Source organism: Cydia amplana, chromosome 2, assembly GCF_948474715.1.
Source record: "Cydia amplana chromosome 2, ilCydAmpl1.1, whole genome shotgun sequence".
Classification (NCBI taxonomy): domain Eukaryota; kingdom Metazoa; phylum Arthropoda; class Insecta; order Lepidoptera; family Tortricidae; genus Cydia; species Cydia amplana.
This window is the reverse complement of record NC_086070.1, coordinates 18,358,621-18,370,788: the sequence shown is the minus strand read 5'-3', so window position 1 is coordinate 18,370,788 and position 12,168 is coordinate 18,358,621. Positions and strand designations below refer to the sequence as shown.

Below are 12,168 nucleotides of genomic sequence, written 5' to 3'. Positions count from 1 at the left end.
TCTACAGAGTAAAACAGAGCTATTTGTGCATACAACAATAAACAAAGAGAAAAATAATAATAAAACTAAAATATAAGAGTACCTATCACAATATTAAAATTAGTACAATTTTGTCAATATATGTAGGTATCTTATTTTATCTTATATCTTATAACAACCATAACAATTGTTTTAAAACCGAAATACAAAAAAAAGAGGTTTTGTTACTCATAATACATATGTATGTAAATTCTGACTAAAGAATATTTTATATTCTTGATATTATTGATTTTGAAAGATATTGACTGTAAATAGACGAGTTAAATATCTGTTTTTTTTCTGTAATGTTTCTGTTCTGTATTAAAACACGTATGTTGTTATCAGGTCACGAGGAGATGGTAGCACTCCTGCTCGGGCAGGGCGCCGCCATCAACGCGCAGACGGACGAGACGCAGGAGACGGCGCTGACGCTCGCGTGCTGCGGCGGCTTCCTCGAGGTGGCCGACTTCCTCATCAAGGCGGGCGCCGACGCAGAACTAGGCGCCTCCACACCTCTTATGGAAGCCAGCCAGGAGGGGCACCTCGAGCTAGTGCGGTGAGTCACTAACTTGGTATCCAATCAGGGCGCCATCAAGACGCAGACCGAAGAAACGCAGGATAAGGAGCTGATGTTCTCGTGCTTCGATCGATCCTTTACGGGGTCGCTTAAGCTTTGGATTGCTCCGAAAACGGTGCCGTCATATTACGGCCGCTATATAGCGTTGACTGACGTCACTAGAACGTTGTCTATGTAAACAAGATGGCGCGGTTTCCTAGACGGCGTTACGTTGCGTTGATTGTCAACGTAACGTAAGATGACGGCCGTCATGACGGTGTCGATAGTTTCGTGAACGTTTTATTAGATAGCGGTGACGCCATTTTGAATAAATGACACGAGATTTGAATAAATGATTCCGTACTACGATTATTTTCCTCTTTTGATGATATTTTATCCTCCAAGTAAATTATAGATGATCAAGCAAATCTTGTCAGTAGAAAAAGGCGCGAAATTCAAATTTTCTATGGGAAGTTATCCCATCGCGCCTACGTTTTTCAAATTTGCCGCTTTGACCTTGGTGGATGACGGTGTGTTATGACGCCGTGGTACTTTCCACATGTCGCCACCGTAATGACGGCCGTCTTTTGCGGCCGCTATATGACGGCACCGTTTTTGGAGGAATCCAAAGCTTTACTTCCACATCAATATGTATGGCGCCGACGACATTTATACATACCTATATATATTTTTACTTTTATTAGACTGCTGCCACTACTACTATGCCTTGGTTAATTTTTATGCGAAACGCCGCCCGTTAAAAATAGTATGCTAGTTAAATCTTGAGCACGTCGCGTGTTAGATCACCCTGTTGGAAGTACATATAGTTAATTGGATTGTTGTACCCCAGGTACCTGCTGAACGCGGGCGCGGACGTGCACGCCCAGACGCAGACGGGCGACACGGCGCTGACGTACGCGTGCGAGAACGGGCACACGGACGTGGCCGACCTGCTGCTGCGCGCCGGCGCCGAGCTCGAGCACGAGAGCGAGGGCGGCCGCACGCCGCTCATGAAGGCCTGCCGCGCCGGACACGTCTGCACCGTGCAGTTCCTAGTGGGCAAGGTATGGCTTATTTACCGTCACTCATATTGGGAATGTTCGCAACTTCATTTGAGTGCCACCTCGGTTAGTACTGTCAACAACGCCGCTTATCGAGCAACCCTTCTGTGAAATACGGACGCGAAATTAAAAGGCGCTACTTGTTTTTTTTGCCGCCCGCGAAACTTCTACCGGTAAAATTTGCCTTGTAGGCTACTGTTTGAAGAGAAGAAATTTGCCTTGTAGGTTGAAGCAAATGTGCTCACTAAGGCTTTAGAACGCACTGCGATCATTTTTTACGGTTTCAAAACCGCATCTTTCATAAGCGCACGCACTTGAAAGACGAAACCGCAAGAAATTAGACTGATATATACCGCATGAAATTAACCGCAGTGCGTTTTAAGCCTTAAAATGTACACGAGCACGCTGCCGCGCGATTATAAACCCACCTATTTGAATAAATGACAGGAAGGAAAGTAAGCCCAAATCGAATGTCAAGTCAAGTCAAAATATACTTTATTCATGTAGGCCTAGCAACAAGCACTTATGAATCGTAACATACTTATAAATTATCTTAAGCTAATTATCAGAGCAATTTATTGATGTTATTATTCCATAAGAATATTGGATTATTATACAAATCAAATTAAACACAAATTAAATTAAATTAAGAATTCCACAAAAGGATCGTCAAACATGAAAAAAAAAAAATTTATGCGCGAATGTATTTGCACAGGGTGCCGACGTGAACCGTGTAACGGCGAACGGCGACCACACCCCCCTCTCCCTGGCGTGCGCGGGCGGGCACGCGGACGTGGTGAAGTTCCTGCTGGCGTGCGACGCGGACCCGTTCCGCAAGCTCAAGGACAACTCCACCACGCTCATCGAGGCGGCCAAGGGCGGCCACACCGCCGTCGTGCAGCTGCTGCTCGACTACCCGCACTCCGTCATGCTCTCCAGGAGTGAGACAGGTGATTGTAAGATTTATTTTTTATTCATACTCAATAAATAGAGAGCATTATGTATCCAGTCGCATTGTCAAGTTTTTATTTAGTAAGATAGTGGAGCTTTGTCAGTTAGTCGCGACCTCGACCAGTGTAACCTGTGTCGAAACGTCGGAAGTAAAGGTAACAAAGTAAATTTGTGATAGACCTGGTTTTAAATGTGTTCAAAACGCGAAACTTTTAAATGTTATGTAAGATTGTAGATACAAGGGTGCGGTATATCGGCTAATAAATGGACACGGCGACTTATAAATTGGCTTTATTATTAAAACAATGAAAAAATACGGGGAGCACCTAAATCTCGCGCGCGATACCTATACCTACTATCGCGACGCATTCGTGCCGCGGCCGCAGTTGGACCGCTGAAAAAATGAGTTAGATGGGATTCCTAGTTTAGTAGTAAATAGCTGTGTGTGCAGGCAATGATTTATAACTCAAGATAGGTTATAGGCGTTCCAAAATTGAAGCGCTTAACTTGTGACAAATTGGACAAGTTGCCTTTAGACGCGGCTGAACAAGCGAGAAATGTGCACGTGCTAACGAGCTCCGACACACCGAAAGAGAAAGAGACGACCTTATGGGTAACAACGAGTGTAACAAAGATGGATGGAATGAGAAAATTAATCAAAAATTATAAATTTCTTCTTAGGCACAGAAATAAATATGGAAGTAATTTTTGTGTTCCTCAAGTATGAGTATAACGTATGGTTATATAATATCATTGTGTGCAGGTGTGGCCGGCGCCAACTCGGGAGCCGTCAGTGCGGGCGCGGAGGACAGCAGCGGGCTGAGCGCGGCGCAGGCGGCGGCGCTGGGCCTGCAGCACGTGCCGGCGCCGGGCCAGCACGCGACCCAGCGCGCGCTGCTGCCCGCACACCCCGCACACCCCGCGCACCTGCCGCAGCTGCCGCCCGAGATGGCCGCCGACCCCGTCATGGCCCACGCCTACATCGAAGGTAACTAAACGTTTCTATCAATATGCGAAAATCGGACGTGTAAGAAGATCCCGGCGCGGCCGCCACCAGCTCTCGTCCGAGGTGGCCGCCGACCCAGTCGGACGCTATGTCCACGTCAAAAGTACGAGAACAATCTCTATTGATGTGCAAGAAATATACGCTAGCGTTAGATATATATTTCGTTTGAACAAAGAGAACGAGAAAAGTCCGTCGAAAAGAAAAAGTAATGAATTTTAAGTTCCTCTTGGCAGGGTCTAATTTTAACGTAACGTGTACTTGGCAATTGCTCTGTCCCCGTCACAGTTACTGGCAAGCTGATACTACGCCACAAAACCGAAACTTCTATCCGGCACATAACCGAGACTTCTATCCGGCACATAACCGAGACTCTCCTTTAGTCACATTTTATATTTGTAAATAACACTCATTAATAAAATAAGGATGTCGTGCACGAAGAATTTCGTACACAGGCGGATTTTCTATTTCTACAGCACGCACATAATTATATTGCTGTGCCGCCCATGATGCCAGGGGTCAATGCCCCAGAGATAGGAAATGGAGAGTTATTGACACTGGGTTAACGGTTTAACCGGTTAACCCCGGGTCAGTAGGAAGGTGCAAGTGTGCTTAAATTGACTACAATGTTTCTTATTTGCAGGTTGGCGCATGTCAGCGAAAGTTGACGGCAGCGGCGCCCCTGCCGGCGCGGGTTCGGGCGCTGGTGCGGGTGCGGCTGCGGGCGCGGGCGCGGCGGGCGGCAAGCACAAGTGCGCGCGCAAGCAGCGCGCCGCGCCGCCCCACCCCGACCACCACCTGCCGCCGCCGCCCGACATCCAGGACGACCCGGTGCGTACACGCAGGACAGCAGCGCCTCTCACAGCCATACATATATCCCATACTGGTGCCGTACTCAGCTAGTACTTGCTGTGAAACTAGCCTGCTCTGACTCTACACCTTCTGCACCAACCGACTGGAGCAATACCAGCCAACCGATCCGAAATTACATTATTTTTCATTCATAGCTGAAATCACTCTATATATATTCTATATCAAGGCTCTCTATGTACTTAAAAAAACTGGTCATCTGTTTGAGAGTCACGTAACATAACCTTGATATGCTAAGATGTTATTTCGCTTTGACTTAGTCCTGTTTTAGTGGTCTCAATCTTATCAAGCAATCTTATAGGCACCTAAATATATTATCTATGAAAACAATTATAAATATTAACCCGTTAATGTGTTTCAGAGGACGACTGAAGCGCTGGCGAGTCAGGCTCGCAACGAAGCACTGCCAGAGACTGAAAGGAGCCTGCTCGAATTAGCCGATAACACCGGTTAGTACAAAGTGTTAACTAACGTAGTGGCTCCAATAGGCTACAATGTTTCGCATATTTCAATTTTGCTACAGAAACTACAGAAAATAGTTTTTTTTTTATATGTAGTTTCAATAATCCCCACAAAGGACGGACAGCCTGTTAAATATGTATGGAACTGAAACCTGTCAGGTATAGACAGAGATTATTTATTACCGAAAGTCAATAAACACTGCGGAACGAATAATTTAAGCACACCGAACAAGCATATACAGGCTTGATATGTTGTTGTAAAGGTCCCCCGACGCTCGCGACGTCTGCACTCCACGCGTTGGACCTACAGTTCTGCGCACAAGGCAAGTTACTCACCCGACAATAACATCCACACCCGCCTATGCACCACACGAACCGATCTTATTCAGGCATCTTCGTTAAAGTACATTTAGTCAATGCTCACAGGCACCAGCGACTGGCAACGTCTAAATCATCTTTAGAACAAGAGAAATAATGCCACAGTAAAGTTTCGTTGTTCAATATATTACATGTGTACGTTAATTGGCAATGTATGCTGCTAATATGATTATTTCTCTGTATGACGGATGATGTAATAAAGCAATAAAATTGGGGCGTGGTTTGGATAGATCAGGATAGTGCAAAAATATATGACTTATTTTTGCATTTCTACATTTTACCCTGATTTATTTACATAAGTATCATTTTATGTCGTTTTAGCATTCAATGCATTAATTATTTCCGACTGTCATGATTTGGTTTGACATGAAGATGTTTGTCTAATGGTTTCCTTCTTTATTTGGTATGTCCATAATTTGATTGCAGTAATTTCCATTCGTTCGCTTTTGTGTTTTGTTTGACTAGCTAACGTCATCTAATATGTGCACTGAAACATTCTACAATCTTGTGAAACCTGCCATATATAACTTCCATAACATTCTTCCATAGACTAGGAATCCTCTAGACGGAGTTTAGAGCAATTATTTCATGAAACCGATGCTGCCAAAAATACGGGGGTGCGGGGGGCCGAGGTGAGCGAATCCCGTGCCGTGATTGGTCCGTTCAAAGACACGGACCAATCACGGCACGGGATTGACTCGAAGATGGAGTAAAACTACCGTATAAGTGGCAGATGGGGTAGCGTTACTATGCTCAGTCTAGAGGATGTCTTGTCTGTGCATTCTTCACATAGTCCTAATCCTAATAATAATAAATAACTCAATCTGGCATTAATATTACCTTTAAACTACATGTACAAGCATTGACCAAGATTGTACACTTTCTACATTCATGTAAGACATTTTGTACGTATTTTTAGTGCAATTAACAAAATTGATTAATTCTGGAAATGGATTTAGTGGGTATAAAAAACTTACGTAAAAACGGATGAAATAGGTGATGGATACTATGAGAGATATCCCCCAATGAGACGCTGTCTAATAATGGGTTTTATGTTTTCCACTTCATCCCCGTAGCTTGGTAAAGTCTTCATGAAATAAAGCACAGCTTTTTAGCTAAAAACACAAAGTAATGAACAGTTTAATAATATCTCGATTTTGTAATAGAGCATCGTTTTTTGAATACATATCTTCGTTGTAACCTTTAAATTGTTTGTTGCCAATCCTTATTGGGCCGAAGTTTTCAAATTAAACTTTAAAAGCTTAGCTTAACGTAATTTTCACAGTAGCAGTTCAGTATAAAAGATGGTTGTATCCTCGCAGGTGTGACGACCGTGTACCGACCTACCACGCCGCCCTACCCGCCGCCGCAGCAGATATTCCCCACGCAGCAGCTCGCGCCTAACCTTACCCAGGTCAGTATTATTTTACGTACACAGTTTTTCTTTCCTTTACAATCAACATTGCTTGGCACCAACTGTTTTTAAAAATGTTTGCAGGTACGAATCAGCTCATAATAAATAAAGTATTCATTTTGACAACCGGCTTTGCACGAGTGAAGTACTTAGAAGTCGCCTAGCGGCCTGTATCCCTACGCCCCCTGCAATGTGATAATTATAACTAGTAGTTAGCCGTAATATCATTGAGATAGAAGAAAAATCGATTACCTTCTAGAGCGATCCAATACAAGAACGGCCGCGAATGAAGCCGGCGCGTAAATGTGCCAAGTTCGGTTGCAAGTTTCTACGCATGGACGCGCTCCGAAAGCTCGGTCAACATATTACTGAAGTATGTCAGTTGTTCACGTATATACTCCTGTAAAAAAATGTTGGATTATGATAGAAAATCATATAATTATAGTCGGAGTGTAGCTAAATCACAGTAATAATCTAGACGGTAATATTTAGAACGCAGGTTTATTTTAACATCACTTAGGAGTACCTAACACATATATGTAGATCTTTGAATGCGTAAAGAGGACATACATAATTCGAGATGGGTCATTATTTTAATTTTTTCTAGCAACAGCAACTACAGGAGTTACAACAACAACAGCTCCAACAGTTGGCAGCGCAGCAGGTCCAACAACAACAGCAGCAACAACAAACGCAGCAACAGCAGCAACCGCAGCAGCAGCCACAACCGACGCAGCAGAAGAAACAGCTGCAACCCCAACAACCCCAACCCCTTCAGCAGTATTCGCAGGAACTGCAGAGGCCTGAAGCGTATGCGCCACAGGTACGTGTCTTGTTATGTCGTTAATATATTGTTTTATTTACATGTTAATTTTCATTAGTTGGGAAAATGGGCGCTAATATGTAATCGGATCTTTAAGCACTGTAGTTATATGGAAATCAAAAGAACGTATAGCGGGAGCGGCATCAGCAGCGCCGAGTCAAGCACCAAGAGCATTAAACGTTCACTCTTCGATTCCACAACGGCAGTATTGTCTAGTATTTCATCGAGGGACCTGCAAAAGGAGCAGGAGTTAACTTTAAATGCGATGTTACCCGCGAGGTTTTGTGGCCGAAGCGATACAGTGGTCAGCCGGCAGCCGCTGATGTAATAGGGATGATGACACATGTTGAATTTTATAACAAAATCTAGTAAAATAGATAGCAAACGAGCAATTTATCACAATAATGTGGATATTAAAATAAAATATTGAAAAATTACAAAAATACAGGACCTGAAAGTTTCTAAATTTAAGTTTTTTTTTAACTTCCAAAAACGATAAAAGTAAGGGTACCATTCGATTCCTTACATTTCATCCAAAAAAATATTGTAAACAACTATATACATAAACGCAATATTTCACCGACAAAAACGCAATTTTCTTGTTTTGTCCATACTACAAGATAAGTTCCCAGAGACCTTGACGTCACGGCCTCTGGCCGTTTTGTATAGGGCGTTTCGCGAGTGAAGTGCGGCTGTCGGCCTTTGACTACAATTTCTGACTTTTGTGTTACTTTAATGCAATGGGTCCCTTATAGACATTTGATCCTAAAAACAAACCCGATCGATTGATACCATAAATGAAAATTAGTCATGTAGCCTATTAGTAGCATGTGATATATATTGAATGTGGTTGTTACTGCAGGCGGGCGCGGAAGGCTGCGGCGCGGTGGAGGCGCGCGAGCTGGGCGCGGTGCTGGCGTACCTGCAGCGCGAGGTGCCCTCGCTCGTGGCGCTGCCGCCCAACGAGCTGCGCTCGCTGGTGCTGCAGGTTATTCTCTACAACACTATCTTACGACACGAGCAGCTGCTTCTATCGACTGCAACTCCTTCTATCGACTGCAACTCCATTCATTGACTGTCACCTATTTTTAAAACTTTTTGAAGGAGCCACTTAGGGTCGGTTGCACCAAACTGTTCATATCATTAAAGAGTTCGCTAAATTTTTATGGTATGGAAAGTTTCATAGTAAAGCGCCGGGGCGCGCCGGCTGACGTTGATCAGTCTATCAAATGTGGTTGGTGCAACTGGCCCTTAATTTAGTAGATTTTAGCAATAAATACGTTTGACGTTAAAATAAAGTTGACCTTAAAGCTTTGGATTCCTCCGAAAACGGTGCCGTCATATTACGGCCGCTATATAGCGTTGACTGACGTCACTAGAACGTTGTCTATGTAAACAAGATGGCGCGGTTTCCTAGACGGCGTTACGTTACGTTGATTGTCAACGTAACGTAAGATGACGGCCGTCATGACCTTGTCGATAGTTTCGTGAACATTTTATTAGATAGCGGTGACGCCATTTTGAATAAATGACACGAGATTTGAATAAATGATTCCGTACTACGATTATTTTCCTCTTCTGATGATATTTTATCCTCCAAGTAAATTATAGATGATCAAGCAAATCTTGTCAGTAGGAAAAGGCGCGAAATTCAAATTTTCTATGGGAAGTTATCCCATCGCGCCTACGTTTTTCAAATTTGCCGCTTTGACCTTGGTGGATGACGGTGTGTTATGACGCCGTGGTACTTTCCACATGTCGCCACCGTAAAGACGGCCGGCTTTTGCTGCCGCTATATGACGGCCGTCATATGACGGCACCGTTTTCGGAGGAATCCAAAGCTTTAGACTTGTTTTGTCCATTTTTGATCAGTTTGTATATATTAGTCAAAGTTTGTGAGCACATCCTAAGTAATTAATCGTGCCAGTGGTTTGAATAGACTAAACAACTAGGACGCTTTTAAGTAAATCCGCAGTTCATCGGCATCGCAGTTCTTGATTGATCCGTAATTAATTATTTTGGTCACAAAGTATTCGGATCTTCGGGATAACCGTTGGCGCACTCGCTCACATCCCTAGTCAGATAACATGTAATATTCTCGTCGTGATGCGTGGACGGTTGCAGGTTATGCAGCAGAAGTCGCACGAGATCTTCTCGAGCAAGTGCGCGGAGGCGGAGGAGGAGGGTGAGGAGCGGCAGGCGCGGCAGTTGCTCGCCGTGGCCGAGCAGGCGCTCGGCGCAGACTGGGCCCGGCCGCACCACCACCACCACGGCGACCAGGCGGTCAGTAGCCAATATGGCTGTACCATCGCCCACACTGTCAGCTGTGCATCGGTGGACTTTATGCCTTTGTAATAAGGTCCACCGATGTACCATTAGTAGTGCTGCTGTTTATATCAGATATTTTCAAACCACACGTACAATCGGCATTAGAGGCACAAAAAGTGGTAGAATATATTATTGTTTCAATATTTGATGCTTAGTTTACACGAGACAAAAGTTCTGCGTTAGAAATGATTGTTTACCTTCGCAGAAAGTGAATCCGAAAACATGTCATGTTCGATGTCGTTTTTGCCCGCAGCTTCGCACGCGCAGGAGAGTTTTTTTTTTTAATTTTCGACCCCCATTTCACTCCTTTAGGGGATGAATTTTGAAAAATCCTTTCTTAGTGGACCCCTAGACCTTATAAGGAACCTACTTGCCAAATTTGGACTTTCTACTCCCAGCGGTTTGGGCTGTGTGTTGATTTAAGTCAGTCAGGTCTTTCGCGTTTATATATATAGATAATAAATAATTAATTCCCAGCATTTGGAAATGGCAAAAACCTGTAAAAGGTAACTTTTCTGCCGACGCGCTACCGCGTCCGGAGGACACTACGGGTGTGTGTCACCGTATTTAATGAATGTCCAACTACAACACGAGCAACTACTTGTACAGGTCAGCAACGGCTGCCAGTACCGCGTGCGCGGCATCTCGCCGCTGGACCCCACGCTGGAGCACGAGCCCGCGGAGCGCGAGCCGCAGTTCCCCCAGCCGGCGCACGCGCAGCCGTCCCAGCCCGCCGACGACTACCGGTGAGAACTATCAAATTACACGAATAACAATAGGCTACATGACTAATTTTTTTTTATGGTATCAATCGATCGGGTTTGTTTTTAGGATCAAATGTCTATATGGGACCCATTGCATTAAAGTAACACAAAAGTCAGAAATTGTAGTCAAAGTCCGACAGTCGCACTTCACTCGGGAAACGCCCTATACAAAACGGCCAGAGGCCGTGACGTCATCGCCCATCTTGTAAGTAGTATGGACAAAACAAGAAAATTGCGTTTTTGTCGGTGAAATATTGCGTTTATGTATATAGTTGCAATACAATATTTTTTTGGATGAAATGTAAGGAATCGAATTTGTTTATCGTTTTGGAAGTTAAAAAAAAACTTAAATTTTGAAACTTTCAGGTCCTGTAATTTTGTAATTTTTCAACATTTTATTTTAATATCCACATTATTGTGATAAATAGCTCGTTTGCTATCTATTGTATACCAGATTTTGTTATAAAATTCAACATGTGTCATCATCCCTATTGAACTAAATCAAGGAAAGAGTAGCACTTTTGGTTACTTATCCTATTCTCGGGTACTTGGATTCTGACATGAATTATGTTATGCAGGTCGGCCACGTTCGTGCCGCCGCACACGCCCGCGGTGACGCAAACCCAGCCCGCCCAACCCCACTCTAAGCGGGAGCACCCCACCACTGGAGTCAAGAAAAAGGTACACACTCAAAGACCTGTTTGACGAGTGCCACGGACCGAAAATAATGTCCATCGACATCTCTTACGATGCCTGACTGTCGAATGGAAAGTTGAATAGTGATATTGTGATGGTACATGTCGTGTCGTAGTTTCGATACTATAGTGCGTCAAGCAAATCTTGTCAGTACCAATGTACTGCAAATTAAAGTAGGGTAACACTCAAAAGAGCAGAATTGTGCTAAAAAAAGCAGCAATGTACATCGAACCAAAACGTGTTTATTTTTCCGCCCTTCATACGTCAGTTCGAGTGAATAATCATTAACCTCAAATTTTAGTAATGTTTACCGTCAACGAGCATGATTGTACATTGTAGGCACCTTAGCTTTGCTTGAGGTCATGCATAATCTTGGTATTTAATGGTGACAGCAGAAATTTCTCTTGAAATAGAAACGATTCAGAATGTAAACAATAACATGATGGCTGTCATTCACGATCCACATTCCACAGATAACACACAGATGACACGCGATTTTGGAATTATTCGAACACAGTGTTGCTAATCCGCGGTTTTTCAATTTGCCGCCTTTTACTACTGACAAGATTTGGTTGATCCAGTATAGTAACACAATGCGTCTTCCTCAGGGGCGGTTCTCGGGCGGGTCGCGCGCGCGCGGCGGCGACGCGTTCGGCACGGCCACGCCGCCGCAGCCCGCGCCCGCCGCCTACTCCGCCATGGACGTGGACGGCGAGACCGACTCCAACCACGACACCGCGCTCACGCTCGCCTGCGCCGGCGGGCACGAGGACCTCGTCGAGCTGCTGCTCAGCCGCGGCGCCGACATCGAGCACCGGGACAAGAAGGTACTCTACACTTCTTAG

The 12,168-nt window shown here is 44.3% G+C and overlaps 1 protein-coding gene across 1 annotated transcript in view; it reads left to right on the top strand.

Annotated features, from left to right (window-relative positions):
* LOC134656572 (ankyrin repeat domain-containing protein 17) overlaps positions 1-12,168 on the top strand; it is a 53,154-nt gene that overhangs the window by 20,747 nt on the left and 20,239 nt on the right. Inside the window, exons 8-21 of the mRNA XM_063512132.1 lie at positions 364-574; positions 1,425-1,638; positions 2,351-2,591; positions 3,374-3,574; positions 4,233-4,420; positions 4,821-4,908; positions 5,184-5,243; positions 6,621-6,712; positions 7,320-7,535; positions 8,398-8,523; positions 9,660-9,818; positions 10,473-10,609; positions 11,206-11,308; positions 11,932-12,150. Of these exons, the coding sequence (XP_063368202.1) occupies positions 364-574; positions 1,425-1,638; positions 2,351-2,591; positions 3,374-3,574; positions 4,233-4,420; positions 4,821-4,908; positions 5,184-5,243; positions 6,621-6,712; positions 7,320-7,535; positions 8,398-8,523; positions 9,660-9,818; positions 10,473-10,609; positions 11,206-11,308; positions 11,932-12,150 (2,255 nt within the window). The remainder of the gene's footprint in view (positions 1-363; positions 575-1,424; positions 1,639-2,350; positions 2,592-3,373; positions 3,575-4,232; positions 4,421-4,820; positions 4,909-5,183; positions 5,244-6,620; positions 6,713-7,319; positions 7,536-8,397; positions 8,524-9,659; positions 9,819-10,472; positions 10,610-11,205; positions 11,309-11,931; positions 12,151-12,168) is intronic.